Consider the following 19,827-nt stretch of genomic DNA (forward strand, 5'->3'; position numbering starts at 1 on the left):
TAACATGTATTTTACTTCCCTGGCAGAGTATAGAGACCACTATTTAAAATCATATGCATTCAACCCAATATACAATGCACTTAGGCAGTTATCACTGAGGAATTTAAATTAATCTCTCTTTGAACATTTAGATAATACTAGTACTATAGTATTTCAGTTGTGAGTAATATATATCTAGCGCCTAAGCATAAATTAAATATAGGGAGATACTGATCTAAATAACGTGTCCAGGTCATTCTGTGTCAAATCAACACAGTTTTTTGCTAAAATTTCACTTCACCAGCGCAGATTTTATTCCAATTTGGTACTGCATATGGATAAATAATTTATTAACTAATAAAAATAATGGGCTGTGTCTCATGTTTCTAGTCAAGTCTTTTTTTTGTCACTGGGTGGTAAATGGGGCCCTAAGAAATGCTATACCTCTGAGTGCAGTGTTTGTTTTTTTTGTTTTTTTCTTTCTTGAGTATGCAGTCATACATTTACAATGTCAACACCAGAATGTCGACAGTTATAATGTTGACATGCTTGAAATGTCAACATTATAAGTATCGGCACCTGGATATTGATGACATGAAAAGGAAAATGTCAACATTGGCATTAGTGTTAATATTAGGGATAGTGGTATTGGTAAGTTTACCTTAAACAGTAATTTCCTGAAATTAAATAAATATTGATATAATGAACATGCTTGACAAGGACATTATGACAAGGACGACATATGGCATAGGCATTGTGAGGCATATATTCAATGCCGTGGGCGAGCGGTGACTGCGAGCAGGACTTTTTGCTCGCAGTCACCGCTCACCCTGTCAGTATTCAACTGACCCCCCCTCATTCGCAAATTCCCCCTCGCTCCGTTTTTTGAGTGAGGGGGAATTTGCGAATGTGCCTCCAAAAGCTGCGAGAGCCGAGGCTAATTACAGCGAGTTTGCTGCACTAGCCGCGGCTCTCGCAGTTTAGGGGAATCCTCGCCGTTCTGTGATGGTGAGGATTCCCCCGGAACGTTGCATAGTGCGAGCGGCCGGCGCCGGGGTTAAACTGCGAGGATCACTGGTTTTCTGTGATCCTCGCAGTTTAACCCCCTCGCCGGCCGCTCGCACCGGCATTGAATACTGCACTGAATGTCAACACAGTCAACTTTGAACATATGCCAAATCTCTTCTTTGACCAGAATAATGTTTTGTAATCACTACAGCACAAGTCCCTTGTTTACCAAAATTCTGTATAATCGAATGTATGAATTTGTCTTTATAGTTTAAACGCAGTGTTGGTGAGAGTGAAGAAGACACAGATTTGTGGATCGGATACTGTTCATTTCATTTGGGGGACTACAAAAAATCTCTAGAGGTAACATATTCCTAATCCAATATAGCATTGAAACAAGAAAGCAAATTTTTTTTTTAAATCCCAAGGCGGTAAATTATAATGGGGTGTGAGAAGCAGGAGTTTGTTTTAATCAAAACCAGGTTGGCATTTCATATGGTATGCACATATGATACATGGTGACTGTTTTTTAGTCTAAAGCAGGGTTGCCTACTTTAGAAAAATCATTTCAGGGAGAAAAGTAAAAGCCAGGGGGTTGGCCTGGTCTCACCAGGGGGCGGGCCTTGTGTCGCCCAGAGGCGGGCCTTGCGTCGCCAGGGGGTGGGCCTTGCACCATCGGCGGCGGGCCTTGCATCGCCAGGAAGGCACATTACACGGTGAGAAGGACTGGAACCGAGAGCAATGCTCTGCAGATAGCATACATAGTGAGGAGAACTGGGGCACAGTGCAATGATCTGCAGATAGCATACATGGGCCCTTATTCTGATCGGTGCGGCCGGATCCGAATATGCGGCCAGGACCGTGCGTGCGAAACCCCGCCTTCCATACGGATCGCCAACTCCGTCCGTACGCGGTAAGAAGCTGGCCGAACGGACCGCACATGTATTTTTCACGGAATACGCCTCCTCCATCTGAGGGAACCTCCCCCATCATTCGATGGTCGCAGACCATCGAATGCAGGACCGAGTGCTCCACCAGCTCCCGCAACCTCAGACCACACGGACATTTTTCCGTGCAAAAGCAGGGATCTGGGCGGGCAGCTGACATCCGGCGATGTCATATGTCCGCCCACTACACGTGCGTCACGGCCGCATTACCATACGTACGCCCAGCGTTTGCATGGGAACGCCCATGAAACGCGGGGCGTATGATGGTAATGAGCCCAAATAGCCCTTCACGCCCCTCTCCACCCCCTGTTCGGAGTGTTCACATATCATGCAGGATTTTGCCGTACGCCCCGCTCGCACATGCGCAGAGACACCTCTGCACATGCGCAGACACAAAACATTGGCGGGCCGTACGCACGCGGATATATCCGCCCCAACCAGAATAAGGGCCATGGTGAGGTCTAAGAGCACCAAGCAACCACTACAAACTGAACAAATGAATGGTGCTGCACAGGGACAGCTTTCTGGAAAGGAAGAATGTATTTATAAATCCAGAAGTTTACACATCAGGCAGGCATTCCCCAAAGCCTGCAGAAGCACAGGGCACCCATGGGCATGGTATACAAGGGGGCATACTCAGTGTGTGAGCTGATGGGCTTAATACTAAGGTAGGAGATAGAGGGAAACTGGGAGTGGGTGAGGCAATGCCAGTCGCAATGTGCCTTCCCCACCACAGCTGCCAGGCCCCATACCAACAGTATGTAATACAGTAGGAGCAATAATACAGAAGAGCTCCCTGTCCCCCTGCCTCAGTCATTACCTGTCACCGGTCACTCCATATCTCTGACACCAGACACGGGGGCAGTAGGGAACGTAGTCCTTTCATGATGTGGCCTCTCCAGCAAGACCCCACAACTACATTTCCCAGCATGCACGTGTCTCTGCTGCCGACTTGCCAAGCTCTCTATCTGCCGGCAGCGGGCAGCGCAGGTCATGGAGGAGTCGGACTACAATTCCCGGCAACCATGTAGCTGAAGGTACTGGTTGGCGAGCAGGTGGCGCTGTGTCATCGCGTCGGTAGCGTCGTAGCGCAAGCGCAGTGAGCACAGATGCGGAAGCAAAGCGGCAGCTGCGGGAGAAAGGGGTCCTCTTTCAGGAGCCCATGAGATGTCCCAGAATTCCGGGAGTCTCACGGACATTCTGGGAGAGTCGGCAACCCTGGTCTAAAGCCCCCATCCACTCTGCAGACATATCTCAAGCTACAAATCTATTCAGATTTCCCTTGAACTGTCCCAGATATCTGATCTGAGCCTGGGCTAATTTTCTATTCACTTGGCCTCTGCCAGCATAAGGTTATTAAATTTAGGGGGTGATTCTGGTTGGCTCGGTAAGATGCAAGGACCTTAGACGGCACCCATCAGAGTTCCCGCCCTCCTGCCACCACAATTCCCTTTTTTAACATGCATGGGGATGTGTAACAAAAACACACCCCCTTGCATGTCTCCGCTGCAGAGCGGATGGTTGCCGACCATCAAATGACATCTCCTTTGCAAATAAAAGTCAGTGGAACGGGATGAAGACAGAGCCCAGCGTTTTCATCGGGACACCTATAAAACGCTGGGCTTCCCCAGTCCCTGCTGCCATCCACTCCTGGTCCGCTCTCCGATACTTGCGAACGGCTCAAAGTCTATGCAGCCATTCGCAAAGAGTAGCTGCCCCTGCTCATATATACCATGCGCAGTCCCCCATTCATCAGAACAGGGCCAAATTCACCCCATTCCAAGGAAATCAGAATGATCCTCTGAGTCACGTGCTTTTAATAATAAGTCCACAAAGTGTTGGCAAAGTATTTACTTGTTGCATAGAAGGATTATTTGTTTTCTTTTCTTGTAGGTGTTTAAGATTGTAAACCAACAAGAGGGCTGTAACCCTGATGTCTTGGTGAACTTGGCTTGTACCTATTTCTTTCTGGGAATGTATAAAGAAGCGGAGGAGGCAGCAAATAAAGGTATGAGAGTCATTATTGCAGTGGATTGCATATACACTAAGGTAATCTGTGAATGACACATCTTACTTGTATCATTTTTTACTTCTGTTAAATGTGGGTATTTAATCCTAAGGGTCTATTTTTACATTTAATCCATCTCCTACATCTACCTGCTGTTTAGGTACACTAACGCAGTGGTTCTCACACTTTATTGAATCACTACTCAAGAGAGTATCATTCATTTTTTTATGACACCCTTAGGCCAAAATTTTCTTATTAAGAAATTCAGCCAAAATGCTGTAATTAATTTAATTATGGTTACCTGTCATCCTCTGGTGCAATTCTGTTATGGTGCATAGGGTTGCTGCTACGTTTTGCCAAGTATTTTATGATTGGTAGCCGCCAGCACTGGTTTTCCCCATAATATTGACCATATTTTTGGGTCCTGGACCAAATATACATTGCATCCCTGCAAGTGCCCCGCAGTTGCCAGTTTTAGAACCACTGTTCTAACTTACATTGCACCTAACAAGTACACTTACGATCTAGTTCTCATTTATTTTCATCTATAAATTGCAAAATTCAAGCAATCCCTGTTCCTTTGCTCAGTAAAATCATTCTTCCCCATTTTGAATTGGCGCATTGTGATGGTCTGTAATTCGGAAGAAAATACGACTTCTTGATGACTAAGAAATGATCTTCCGTCAGCTGTGTATGATTTACCTGCAAAGAATCACATTTGTCTGGTGAATGTATATCTGTATGCCTGTATCGACATATACTTCACAATATAAACTGTGTTTTTTGTTTGCATCATTAAGCAACTAGGAAAAATATTTAAAATAACTGAAAAGGGTTGAGGCCTATTTTCATTGGGAAAACAATAGTTAAGTGGTTAAAATTAGAAATTGATGACCCTTGCATCGTCTTTATTGCACTCAAAAAACACTTAAGGCGCCCATACACATTACAATTATTGTATACAATATCGCATCTTGGTTTTGCGATGAGATCTAGTACAAAAAGTATGTGCAGCCAGTAGCGCACGCAGGGGGGGTTTCTGAGTACTCAGAAACCCCCCCAGGAGTCTAAGGGCCCGAGGCTGAAAGCTGAGGGTCCCCTCTTTCCATGGGTATAAGAATTTTTAAAATCGGCCCTTGGGAACCGGAGATATCTGACTTCAAAACAGTGGTCCCCATCCAAGCCTGTTAATTGCTCTTCCCAGTCAGATATTTCAGGTTCTATCTGACTTACAGTTTTTCTGAGGATATATTCCAAAAGCTGTGACTCTCCCCCTTTGAGGGACACTAGCAGCTTGTCTCTACTTTTCCCAGAACCAGAGATATCAGCCTTCTAGCAGCTGGTTACTGCTCCAGCTCCGCACACCTGGTATGTAGTTTTATATACTCATTGGCAGATTGCTCTGCCTCCTGAATTCCCATCCCCTAGTCCCCAATACCATGTGGTAGGTGGGATTCCATTAAAATCTAAGAAATCTGTTTCTGCAAACTGGAGATATCTGCAGTCAAGCAAGCTGTCCTCCCACCAGAAAATTATGAATAATAAGCCCACTCCACTATACACCCCTCCTCTGCATATTAAACATCCTCTACCACCCTGGAAGTTATGTATCAGGGCCCCTTCATTCAGTCCAATGCCCCCTTCTCCCACCCTCTGTGCAGTAAAGGGGAAATTAGTGGAAATTACTGATCCAGGCCCTACATGCTGAGTGGTTGATATAATACCCCCTACCACCCGCGGGACATCAAAGCTTCCCCCACCCCTACCGCTGGAGGATCGGTAGGGGCCCCAATATATTGCTATGCCCAGGGGTCTACACTGCTGTTATGTATGTATATATATATGTGTGTGTGTGTGTGTGTGTATTATTATTATTATTATTATTACTACTATTATTTATATACATTTGGTCTATCTATAATACTTTAACTGACCCGCCATATACTGGGTCACCTAAGTGTCCATCTACGTGCTTTGCTCCGCCCCTCTGGAAACCCCCTTCTGAAAATCCTGCGTTTGCCACTGTGTGCAGCACATACTTTTTGTACTAGATCTCATCTCATCTTATCGCAAAACCGAGATGCGATGAGATGTGATATTGTATACAATATTGTATACAATAATTGTAATGTGTATGGGCACCTTTACATTTTGCTCTACTTCACTAGGGCCAGATGTATTAGCTGCTTCAGTGGTATGTCTGTAATTCTTCTGGGCTGCGCTGCAGGAGCAGGCTTTCCCGGAAAATTCCCGACATGTCACTGATGGGCAGGTGTACGCTAGTGGTGTCTCCAGCTGTGCAACATCAGTTTTCTCTCACCAGAGGGCACTGGCCCACATGGATCGCTCAGCACACATCGTGGGTGGATCACGGGTGTGCAGCGATGTGTGCTGACCGGTTTGTGCTTCAGCACGCCACTCAGCTCCCTCCACCCATCGCCATGTGTGTGCGGGGCATATGAAATGCTTCTTTGCAGGAATAACAGGATATGTGAACTTTGTTCTCATTTTATAGCAACGGAAGCAAGTAGCTGTTATATATATTTTGGGCATTTATTTTTTAGATTCTTCTAACTTATTTATTTAATCCTTTTTTTAGGACCTAAAAGTCGCCTGCAGAATCGCTTGCTCTTCCACTTGGCCCACAAGGTATAAATAAGGAATAAACATTTGATAGCATATGCATGATTTGTACACGGGTCCGTCCCAGGAGCAACCTAGCATTTGAATGGGTTTTCTCCCTACAGCAAGTCCCTGCATACGGGGAGACTTGCTGGGACTTGTTGTTCCACAACAGAACCCAATAGTTTATTCATCTATTTTTTACACTTCACTAGCATCAGCCTTGTACTCCCAACCCAGGAGCACCGGGGACAGTCTCAGTCTTCAGCCCAGGCTGAGGGTGACCTGGAGGGGGGGATCTCTTTATTGGGGGCTCCTCACTGCTGACCAGTTACGGCTGTCATGGTTTGGCCGCGGGACCTTATATAATAAGTGTCCCCGGCTATGACATGGCACCACTGGCTGTTTGAGCCTGGTGCTGGTTGCTGAAATATGGGCATCCCTAGTTATTTTGTCCCCTGAATTTTGGGATCCAGGGTGGGGCCAAGAGCCTGATGCGGGTTACAGAAATACAGGGGACCCCAGCTCCCCCCCTCCCCCCTATAGTTCTGCAACTAGGACCGTCTCAATGAGCCCGGGGCTGGTTATAGCCTGGCAGGGGGACTGCATGCTAGTTTTTTTAATTATTTATTTATTTTTATTACTATTACACACGGAAGCCTGCACATCTGACTGATCCCTACAGGCTTCTGGAAAAGGTGGTCCACTTTTCATTCGTATTCTAAGCACCTCCTCCCCCCACCGCCAATGACACTTTGCTGCTGTGCCGCGCCCCCAGATTACGTCGGCGACCTGGCAATATTGCCGGTTCACTGAGGAGGTCTGAACAGACCAAAATGCAGGGTCACACCGGGACTGAACCGTTTCAAAGTCCTGGGGCGACCCTGCATTTTGAAAGGGGTATTATTTGCAGCCCCCCCCAGTAAGCAGGAATTTTTTTAAATTTGACTCCTAAGGGGGTTAAAAGGGTTAAAATGTTCTGCCCATCAAACCTTTACCCCGTTGAAACCATGCATCTCAGGTGTGTGTGTGTGTGTGTGTTTATCTTGTGACCAAAGACTTATTTTCTATTCAATAGTTTAACGATGAAAAGAAGCTGATGGTCTTTCACCAGAACTTACAGGACATTATTGAGGATCAGCTGAGTCTGGCATCCATACACTACATGAGATCACACTATCAGGAAGCAATCGATATCTACAAGAGGATATTACTAGAAAACAGGTACTTGAATAAATTTGTACACTGCATTTGTATATTAAGAGGAACAAATAGTAGTACATTCTCTACATTAAATAGTACAAAATGTTTGTCCGATTTCTTGCACTGTAACAGTTGGAAGATTTGTCATATAAACATATAGCTATCTTTCTGGTTCTGAGTTTAAAACTAGAAAAACTAAACTACTGCAGACAGTTTATTAAATTTCAACCAGTTTATTACATTTCAAATCCACCCTTCCCATTTGACATAACCCCCTGACTGTTTTCTGTATCCATCATGTGTCTTCTTACTATGATTTGGCTTGGAGACCATTCAATCCTAGAGGTATAGTAGAATAAGGAATGAAGAAGTTAGCAAGATTTGTTATTGGACAGTTGTTTGCCCAACTCAAGTGCTGTAAACAGGGAGGTCAGTCCTGGGAGTTTTAGGCCGACTGTAATAAGCACTGTGGCCCATAATATTTTTAAAATAGCAACAGACCCTTAATAGCAACTACCTCTAAATTGGAATCTGTTAAGCCAAGGACTTTTCATTATCAAAACTAAAACAAGTATTTTAATATAAAACTTTATTTTAACAAACCGTTTTCACACTATGTTAATTACACCCTTACAACAAACAACTTCCACTCTGCAGAATATCCCCATATTTCTGACTTCATATGGTGGCATTCTTATTGGGAAGGGGCTGCAGGGGACATCTGAACTGCGCTGTTAGGGCCACATTACTGTGTTTATCCCACATGCAGATGTTTTACCTAGAGCTCAGTTGGTGCTATAATAGAGAACCTCTAAGCCAGTTGTGGTTACTTGTGGTAATTAGCTTGGTAGAGAGGTGAACCTGTGCAGTGTCCAGATGCTCAATAGGGTTCGAATACAGCTTTTCACATAAAAATGTGTGCAGTGCACACAAACTCCTGGGTCCAGGGGGCCCACACATTGCACGCCCTGCACCTATTTAATTATACAATACTGTTCCGCCACACCACGCTTACTGCAGTGGTGTATAAATATCAATGGGAAAATGCGGCTGCTAGGAGTAGATCGTCCCGATATGGGATACATGATTTTGGTGAAACCCAGAGGAGCAGTGGCTAGGCCGAATGGAAGGGCTTGGAATTGAAATGGTGGATATAGCAAACCTGAGAAATCTCTTTTCTCCGAGTCCACAGGTGTCACTGGACGCCCACCAAGTGCATTTTATGTATAGATTTCCTAGTGAGAGAAGCAGAATACTTTCTGTGTAAACTGAAGACTGTACAAATATTAAGGTTCTACAAAAAATACTAGCTAAATATGATATTTAATTTTTTTTTTTAAAACATGCCTCCTTAAGTACCCCTATAATGTAAAATAGTTTTGTGATGTATAGTAAACTCTTCATTGTTTTTGTTTTTTTTCCTCTAAAGGGATTTCCTTGCTCTGAATGTCTACGTTGCGCTTTGTTACTATAAGCTTGATTATTATGATGTTTCACAAGAGGTCCTTGCAGTGTATTTACAACAAGTTCCTGACAGCACCATTGCTCTGAATCTCAAGGCCTGCAATCACTTCCGTCTTTACAATGGGAAAGCAGCTGAAGTAAGTATGCACATTGTTGACTCATATTACAGTATAAATTTAAAATGCATTTATTGTCAGAAGGGGTTGGCTACGAAATCCTGGCAGTAAGGGTCCCGACATTAATAGCACTGATAGTGCGATCCTGATGGGCAGAATCCCAACTCATGCTGGTGTCTTTTCGGCTGTACATGCGGGCTGCTGCTGGTGATAGCCGCCGGCTTATCTCCGGCAGCAACGTTAAATTTTGTCTAAGTAAAATCGCCCAGCCTCCAGCCCGTGTGTGCACCCTTTTAGAGCAGTAATTCTTTGTTGTCATTCTCATTAGTGTTGCCTTAACCCCTTCCCGACATTTGACGTACATTTACGTCATGGTCGGGAAGTACTTCCCGACACATGGCGTAAATGTACGTCATGACTTTAAATTAACACCCCGTCTCGAGACGAGGTGGCAGAGGGACAATGTCTGCTGTCCCTGACAGCAGACATCCTCCCTCATTGCCCAGGGGGGGCAGCGATGCCTCCCGTCTTGGGCGATCGCTGCTATTGGCCGTTAAAAAGTTAATAGCCAAAAGCACCGTTGAAATGCATTGAGTCTAAAATTTAGACTCTGCTGCCCCCTAGCGTCCAAAAAAAATAAAGGCGGTTTAAATAATGATTTAAAAATAAAGAATATATATGGTCTTTGTTAGTTATTAACTATTTTGAGTGATATGATTATTTGTCTCACAAGCAGAAAATGGAACATTTTGCAAATAGCAAAATGTTCCATTTTTTCACGACACTTTGGAATTTTCCCCCCCAAAAAAAAAACTGTATCGACCAAATTTCACCACTAATTTAAAGTACAATGTGTCACGGGAAAACAATCTCAAAATCACTGGGATAAGTAAAAGCAAAAAAAAGTTATACCCACTTAAGTGATACATGTCAGATTTGAAAAAAATGGCTCTGTCAGGAAGGCAAAAACATGCTGCGTCAGGAAGGGGTTAACCCCTTCACGACATATGACGTATATATACGTCATATGGCCGTTGCGGGGGAATCAAGCCAGCTCACGGAGTGAGCTGGCTTGAAAGAGAGCAGGTAATGGCTGTATATTACAGCCAGGTCCCTGCTCTCACGGCCACGAGCGGCGAGTTCGCCCGCCGATCGTGGCCGTTTAACCCTTTAAGCACCGCGGGCAAAGCGCCCGCAGTGCTTAAATAGCTGATCGGAGGGGGGGCGCCCCCCTCCGGCGCCGATCGGGGCCCCCCGCAGCGAGATCGGAGGGTGCCGATCGGTTGCCATGGTAGCCAGGGGTCTAATGTAGACCCCTGTGCTGGCCGTATATGCATACCTATTACATCCTGCCTCAGGCAGGATGTAATAGGAAGTGCATAAAATCACTACGTTCAGCCATAGAGCTCTATGGCTGAACCTAGTACAGGCGATCGCGCCCCCTAGTGGTCAAGTACACTAGGGGGCCTTGTAGTAAAAGTAAAAAAAAAAAAAAAAATAAAGTTTAAAAATAAAAAAAAATAAAAAAATATTAAAAGTTCAAATCACCCCCCTTTCCCCATTTCCCAAATAAAAATAAAAAATAAATAAAAAAAATAAACATATTTGGTATCGCCGCGTTCCTAAAAGTCCGATCTATTAAAATATAACATTAGTTATCCCGCACGGTTAAAGGCGTAAACGGAAAATAATCCCCAACGCCAAAACTACGTTTTTTGGTCGCATCGCGTACCCAAAAAAAAATAACTAAAAGAGATCAGAAAGTCGCCCATATCCCATAATGGTATTAATTAAAAAGTACACTTCAGCCCGCAAAAAATGAGCCCTCACCCAGGTCCGTAGGTGGAAAAATAAAAAAGTTATAAGCCGCAGAACATGGCGACGCAACGCAAATTAGAAAAACCGTAAAAGTTGCGATTTTTTTTTTTAGTGGTAAAACATAACGAAAACTATATAAGTTTGGTATCGCCAGAATCGTAACGACCCATAGAATAAAGATAACCCATCATTTTAAACGAACTATGAACTCCAAAAAAACCGTAACCAGCGCAAAATTGTGCAATGGCGTTTTTTTTTTTTTTTACCCCACATTGAATTATTTCCTGATTCCCCAGAATATTATACGGTATAGTAAATGGTACCATTACAAAGTACAACTTGTCCCGCAAAAAAAAAGCCCTCATGTGTCTATATAGCCGGAAAATTAAAAAAGTTACGCTTATTTGAACGCAAGGAGGAAAAAAAAAAAAAAAATTACCTTAAAAGGCAATGTCGTGAAGGGGTTAAAGACAACCGATCCTGAAAATTGAAAATAAACAAACATACTGATTAAAAAAAAAAAATCTATTAGTAATAAAATGTCCTAGAGCCTGAAGTAAGAGAGACTGATAATCACATGAGGTCGGCTGTCAGTGCCTCTGGCTCTCACAGTACACACATTTTTGTGATTGTTGCTTTTTAGAACTTCTTATAGAATACTGTATTACTAAGAGAATCCTCTCATGTATATCTCTCCAGTATCTAGTATTTTTGAATATTACTAGGTAGAAGAAACTGTTATAGCAGCACTGCCATTACTATAAAACACTTCACATTTAGCATATACAGTAAAGCCAGCCATACATCTACAGATCGATTGTCAGATTGGGCTGGTTGGAACAAAATCCCGGTAATGGATGAGAGCAGATGACAGTAGACTATTTGCTTTGAAATGCTGGAAAACTGCCAAACTGTCATTCAGATACTACCAGGTTTTTGTTACAACCAGCCCAATCTGACAATCGATCTGTAGATGTATGGCCAGCTTAATTTTAAAAAGATAATTAATCTAAAACTTACCAATAGTCAAAGGGGAATATATTCAATGCCCTGATGGCAAACTATCGATGGCGAGAGGTTCTTGCTGTCAGTGTATTCAATTCCCTCCCCTTCACTCACTCTTTTCACCTCACCTGTTCCCTGAGGCGAGGTGGAAACGGCAAATGTGGCCATTAAAATGGCGGTGCTCACCACAAAATATGGAAGACTCGCTGCTTTTGAGGTGAACCATGCAGTATAAGGGGACAGTGATAGAGAGGATGGATTATTTTCGGCGAGGAAAATCCTCCATCACCATACAAACCCCATCACCGAAGGCATTGAATACCGCCCATAGCAAATTTGGAAAACTTGACTTGAATATATTCTTTACTGTGTAAGTATCTTGAGCTTGGTATGTGAATGATGAACAGTTTACTTTCTATAGGGAGGTAGGGTTCTACATCTTGTGGATCAGGTTTATAGGTTTGTAAGAACTGGGGAAGCCCAAGTGGTCATGGGACCTATTAATGTGCCCTCATACAACTATCCTGGCATGTTTCTGTACTGTGTATTTCTAACTCCATTTTGCTATTTTTCCTCAATTTTGCATCTGAATTTGTATATACTGTAGTGCCTGATTGTCAGTCTCATTCACCCACTTAAGGCCGTGGCATTGTACTTTCTTAACAATGTTAATGTGGCAAACTGCACAAGTAAATCTGTGGGGATAATTTACTGAGATGGGAATTCTATTTCAGATGGGATGTTGCTATGGCCACCAATCAGCATCTACTTCTTATTTATTTAGCACCATCTAAAAGATAATAGATAGAATCTTATTGGTTGCCCATAGCAACATCCCATCTGAAATAGAACTTCTATCTTAGTAAATAAACCCCTGTGTGTCTGAAAATGTAAGCCTATCCCACCCACTGTTCTAGCATCTGCATATACAACCATTTTGATGAGTTTCAGCACTTCCACCAGCTCCATACCAGGTGCAGAGATCCATTACAAACAGATGTTCCTTTCCTGGATGCACGACTCAGAATGGCCCTCGAAAATGAATTCTCTGTGATCTTTTTAATTTAGAAATATCTATGACTATATAATAATGTCGCTATTATTACTTATGTCAATAATAAGTGCTGGATGCATTATGAAAAGCAGGAGAAAGTGTGAGAACTGACAAATCATTGTTATAGGCCATACACACAGTTCAATGTAGTCTATTTTTCCATTCGATTTCGCTTATATAATTAAAATCAAATCGAAATTGGACGGAAATTGAATGATTTCTATTTGATCCCGATACGCAGCCCCGCGGTATCAAAATCAAATAGAAAAATAGACTGTGCAGGCAAGACTATATAGTACTGGTATGTTCTATATAGTCTAAATCAAATGTACACATGACGCCATGCGATTCAATCCCGATTTCATTGAATAGAAAGTAAAGTGCACCATGTGTACACTACCTTAGAAAGAAGTCAGGCACCCATGTAAGATGCTGCACCACTATCCATATCTAAATACAACTTGCTTTGTTGTTCTATATAGGTGAGAGCAAATTATAGTCTAGTCACATATGATTCATATTAACCTGTAGAGATTACCTTTATTTTCTATCTCTCTTTTTTTTTTACACAGGCAGAACTGAAAAGTTTAATGGACAGTGCTTCATCCTCGTTTGATTTTGCGAAAGAGTTAATTAAGCACAACCTTGTAAGTTTGTCTCTGTTCAATATAGTGCAGTATTGTGTCTGTTTTTTTTTTTTGTAGTTTCTGACTATGAAACTACTCTTTCAAGAAAGGATAGGTGCCAGGAAAAAAGTGGAGATTCCATTTTGTTGCATATGACAGCGCTTCATGGCCGATTGAATTGTATTCTGCCTTCCTCCCCCAAGCCTATCCCTTTTACCCCCACCCACAAGCTAACCCAAAGTCCACCACAGCCTAACTCAAGTCTAAACCCTGCCACCCCCCAATGCTTGCCCACCTACATATGTTCAGAACGTTGGCAGTTAGGATTCTGGTGCAGGTCTTGTGGTCCCAATCCAGGATGTTAACCAAATCCCATAGTGATAAAGGAATAAAAACCCTCTACTATTTACAGTAGATGGTAGATAAAATGTTAAATTTTCTTACTACACGAGATATATATATATATATATATATATATATATATATATATATATTTATATTTATATATATTGTCTGTCTGACCTTTATTTTATAGCCTGTTGAATAATACTGTATTTGTCAGGTGGTGTTCCGTGGAGGAGAGGGAGCCCTGCAGGTTCTTCCACCACTCATAGATGTTATACCTGAAGCACGTTTGAACTTGGTTATTTACTACCTCAGACAAGGTAGAGTATTTAGCTAGGTCAAAAGTATGTAATCCTTTATTATAGGATTAAGTTTGTTTCATGACATGTCTTTGCCCTACCTGCACCATCTTTAGTATGTTAATCTTCCTGTATGCATGTCTGAATAGTGCTGTAAACATTTTAGGGGCTATTTATCAAAGCGTGGAGAAAGCTAAAAGTACCAACCAATCAGCTCCTACCTGTCATTTTTCCAACCAATCCTGTAAAATGATAGAAGGTCCTTTGGTCAGTACTTGGTAAATCTCCCCCTTAATTGATACATCTATTTCTCTGTAGATATATTGCTAAGTCAAACTTGTTTCCATCATTGCTATTACCCTTTTTCTCTTTTATCCTTTCTTTGGAACACTGCTACCTTAGGGTATAGAAGGTGCATTTCAGGAGCAGGCACGCATATTCACAAGCAGACAGTCTTCTCTATATGCCCAGAGTCTGGACTCCACCTCTAATTGTTTTTATTTATGACTGGGTAGACAACATACTCTTTAAGTTGCTGCATTGGCAGCCTATTTTTCTTATTTTTAATTTTACATAGAATTATATTTATTTAGAGGTTCCACTGTTGAAATTCTGTGCTTTCGAAAACAATATTGTCACTTCCAGGATACTGTTTAGTGTGTGTTTGTAACACACACTAAGCAGAACTTTGTTATATCCTAGCACTTGTGTATTCTAATTTATTTTCTTCTTGTTTGTAGATGATGTGCAAGAAGCATTCAACTTGATTAAAGACATAGAACCCTCTACACCACAGGTAGAACAAGTTTAATTTGTGTACTTAAGACATTTAAGTGGGAATTCAATTCCTACATGCACCAGCAATTGTAGCTTCGTTCAGGTGCGATTGGATGCTGCATCTTGCAACACATTTTTGCACCATATGGCACAAGGTGAATGGTGCCACTTTGATGCTCTGCCATAGGTAGCGATTCCTTGATTTTCCTACTTATCTTTGCATTTTGCATCTGTGCTGCATTCAGAGTAGTGTTTAAGATTAGCATTATTGTTACTATGGGTACCCATCCTTTGTCACATTCGTGATGCAAATACATTAAATAAAAATGTACGGTCATCTATATATATATGTCTAGTGTCTGATTGTGTGTCTCTGAAACACTGCCATCTGTTGGCAGCGAGTGAAACTACATCTCTTTCTCTCTCACACATGCACAAACACAGAGGCAATCACAAGGTAGCAGACTAACTTTCAAAGCATTTGCTTCGAGCGGGCTTACTAGTATGTGTTTGTGTGTGTGTGTGTGTGTGTGTGTGTATAAATCTGTGTTACACCAAGCTTGGCTAAGTTAGATATTTTCAGAATAGATGTGTGTGACACATCTGTAGTGCCATAAAAAGTAGGCAGAGATCATTGTAATTTTATAATAATCTTAACTTGTAATAAAGTGTTTTAAGTTTGCCAATAGTCAATTCTAATAATTCTGTCATGTTCTCTGTAGCACTTTTGATAGTAGAGATTTAGGGGGGTATTCAATGCTCCGCCGACGGGGGAAATAGAGGCGGGTCCCTGTTCAATGCTTTCTTTACCGACCGCATTGAAGAGGGATCACGGCAGAACGAGCACGACTTCAGAAGCTGTCGGGCCTATTCTGCCGATAACGGCCGTGGATTGTTGCAAACCCAGCCGCAGATGGACAGTTCACGGCCGTTTACGTGGAGACGCTTACTTTTCACCGATCAGGAGGCGGGGCATTGAATCCGGCCTGACTATTTGCTGTCGGGAAAAACGTAAATGGGCCTGGATAACGGCTGTCGGGAAGGATCGACAGTCGTGATCCAGAATTGAATACCCCCCTTAATAGCAAATGTCTGTAATGTGTGTGACAGATTGCCTTTTTTATTCTTAACTGTAACCAAAATGTGACAAATCTTAAAGATGGTTAATTTCTGCCTTGTTTTAAGTGACAAAAATGAGACTGTTTTTGTGATGTACAGGAATACATTCTCAAGGGTGTTGTGAATGCAGCACTTGGCCAGGAACTGGGCTCGGTGAGTTCACCACACAAATAAATGTTTGTTTCCTTAAATGAATATATTGTGTGTATTCTGTTGAGAACAAGAAATAGAAATGATATATTTCAGCTACTTATACATTATGGAGATTGTGTATAGACTCGTCAGGAGGATCCTCTGTAATTTCAGTGACAACTGGGGAAATTTTTTTTTTTTTAATAAGTTCGTTAAAGAGAAATACAGATCATCATTGCTGCAGTCACGTTAAATAGCCCTTACGCGAACGTGTTTTTGTGCATTTTCTCCTGAAAATGTGCTTTATTCAGATCACAATGCAAATAAGACAGACAAGTAGGCTATGCCGGAAATGATATGCAGTAAGCCCAAATTATGTGTGTGACTGCAGCTGTATCTGCATACAAGATGCTTTTCCTGGAAAACGTATGCAGATACAGCTGCGACTGCACAAAGAATATACTCATGCCACTTTTTTTAATCAGCATAGTCTGTGTGTCTTAATGTGAATAGTGATGCAGATAAGACAAATTTAGAGGATAAAGGAGCATGGTGCTGGCAGAGTCACATATAAGCGCTCATGTGCCACTCATTATGTACAGAGACTACATCTGTATTCAAACAAAAGAAATACAAAGATGATCTATTTTATTTGTATATTTTTCATTTGTTTTTGGGTGTTATGCACCCAAAAACAGGTTGAGTATCCCTTATCCAAAATGCTCGGGACCAGAAGCATTTTGGATAATGGATTATTCCGTATTTCTGAATATTTTTATGTTTCAATGGGGTAACTTGATGTGTCTTGCATTTATGTTGTATAAACACACTAAATATACACAAATATATTTTGTATTAGTAGACTGCTTAAAACTGCTTTCACATTGCAGAAATGGGTAATGACACGGTATTCTTAAATGGGACTTTAAAACGGGTCTGAGCCTTGAGACCTTTCACATTGCAGGTGAAAACCATTTTAAAAATCATTTAATACCATTCAAACATTCAACCCGTTTAACCCCCAAGGGACACGTTTCAAGCCATTGAAATAGAGCTGTTCAAACTGCCAAAAAAACGGCTTTAAAACGTGTAGGACTCTGCTTTTTAACCGTGTTGAAATACCGGTTAACTTTAACCGGTAAATCAACTCTGGCACTTTCACATTGCAGCCTTAAACGTTTTAAAATGGAAAAAATACGGCAATATACCGTTTTAAAAGTGCGATGTGAAAGGGGTATAAGTTTGGTAAATAAGTTCCATACCTGGTGCAATGAACTCCGGGCTTTTAGTACTAGATTGCATTGTATATAGTACAAAAAGCATACAATGTGCTACAGCACCGTGCTTTTTGTGCTAGGTACGATGCGATCTAGTACTAAAAGCACGAGCAGCACATACTTTATGTGCAGTGCAATGGGATGTGCATGTGAGCGAGCATCACATCGCACCCAGAAAATGCACCGTGTATGGGCAACTTTACAGCTATTAAATATTGATGTTGGGAAAGATTTCTTATGTCTCTCAGTGTTTATTACATGTAGTTTTCTGATAATTATGTTTTGCCGATCTGGAAAAATTTTCACATGAAAAAAAAAAAATAGTTTGATAAAATGAATACTCCATATGGTCCAATAACTGAATCAGACCACATTCAGGAAATACATTAAACACTGATATGTTTGGACACTGGAGCTTTGTGAGATATTGCTTAAAGGTCCAATCAAATGTCTTTTCAATACGAATTATTGATTTAAATTCTGTGGCAAATCATTCATTTAATTAATAATTTTGAAAAACTGCTACTTGATAAATCATCAATTTTCTCTGTAGAAATTCTTCATTACATTTAGAGGATTTGCTTGATTTTGAATAAAGCAAACATGCACTTGGCACATTAAAGCTGGGTGAACACATATAATTCCACAGCTGATCTGGTTAAATGCTCCCAATCAAACTGAGCTACAGTATATGTAACAACCCAAATCGAATTCTATCTGCAACTGTTAAATCTGCCCCCCTGCAGTGCACATGGTTTTGGCCATCTGAGAAGGAATTTGCCTCTAAGAGTGAACTAGAATAAGGCCCAATGTCACACATTACACAATAATCATTATATTAAAAATAATATGTAAAAATAAATGTCAGATATTTTAATACATAAAAAATGCAAACTATAGAACAAATCCATCATCTGTTATAAAATCAGCAAATGTGCCGGCCTAACAACTGCGCACCAAGAGCTGCAGGATTTCACCTCCTCAATGATCTCAGTGACAGAGCCAATAATCTCCCCCAGTATGGCTGCACAGGACTTTTTTGAGTTCTGGCTGCATCTGCGGCCAGAACTTGTACGCAGGGAGGAGAGACACCGGATTGGACAGAGGTTATAAAGAGAGAGAGAGAGAGAGAGACAGTGGGGATAGGGACAGAATTAAGAGGTGACTTCTTGGTCACTGTAAATTAGTGGTGGACAACCTGATACACATTAAGTGCAGCATATGTGTTTCCAACCTTCAAAACGACCACAGATTACCCTTGATTTCAGTCATTTAAAAAACACTGCCAAAATGAATGCAGCACTCTCGCATTGTTCATCCCAAAATACCCCTATATGTCCCTCACTTGCTCTAAAATCTGCTCACAGGTACTATGCTTATTACATAATTCCACCACAAGCCCTCAGACACACACACAAATCTTCAGATTCCACATGTACCTTTAAACCACCAAAATGGCATTCAGACTTCCCAGCATGCCACAAATACATCCTTGTAGGCAACCAAAACTCTAATCCTGCTGATTTGCAACATACTGTGAAAATGCAATTTAATTTCCAAGGAAAAGGAAGGGAATGTACCCAGTAATAATCCTAAATTCTGCTATTAATATTAATGTTCCTCTCAGACACACAGCATATAGGACTCAACTATAATTTATTGATTAACAGTTTCTTATATAGCGCATACATATTCCGCAGTGATTTACAGAGTATAGTTAAACAGTCACATCAGTCCCTGCTCCAGTGGAGTTTACAATCTATATTCCCTACCACATGTACAGACATTCTAGGGTTAATTTTGATGTAAGCCAATTAATCTACCAGTATATTTCTGGATTGTGGGAGGAAACCGGAGTACACGGAGTAAACCCACGCAAACACGGAGAGAATATACAAACTCTGCACAGTTCGGCCCATGGTGGGTATCGAACCCATGACCTCAGCGCTATGAGGCAGTAATGCTAACCATTATACCGTCCGTGATGCCCAATCATATCCTCTCACCATTCATATGGTATGGTCTTAT

The 19,827-nt window shown here is 41.7% G+C and overlaps 1 protein-coding gene across 2 annotated transcripts in view; it reads left to right on the plus strand.

Annotated features, from left to right (window-relative positions):
* The window catches only part of IFT56 (intraflagellar transport 56), a 66,852-nt gene that overhangs the window by 14,618 nt on the left and 32,407 nt on the right, over nt 1-19,827 (plus strand). For both annotated transcript variants that reach the window (XM_083156594.1, XM_083156593.1), the window contains exons 3-11: nt 1,258-1,350; nt 3,828-3,942; nt 6,542-6,591; nt 7,643-7,788; nt 9,197-9,368; nt 13,797-13,871; nt 14,413-14,515; nt 15,235-15,290; nt 16,490-16,543. In XM_083156594.1, coding sequence (XP_083012720.1) covers nt 1,258-1,350; nt 3,828-3,942; nt 6,542-6,591; nt 7,643-7,788; nt 9,197-9,368; nt 13,797-13,871; nt 14,413-14,515; nt 15,235-15,290; nt 16,490-16,543 — 864 coding nt within the window. The remainder of the gene's footprint in view (nt 1-1,257; nt 1,351-3,827; nt 3,943-6,541; nt 6,592-7,642; nt 7,789-9,196; nt 9,369-13,796; nt 13,872-14,412; nt 14,516-15,234; nt 15,291-16,489; nt 16,544-19,827) is intronic.

This window comes from Crinia signifera, chromosome 8 (assembly GCF_055691185.1).
Source record: "Crinia signifera chromosome 8, ASM5569118v1, whole genome shotgun sequence".
Lineage (NCBI taxonomy): Eukaryota > Metazoa > Chordata > Amphibia > Anura > Myobatrachidae > Crinia > Crinia signifera.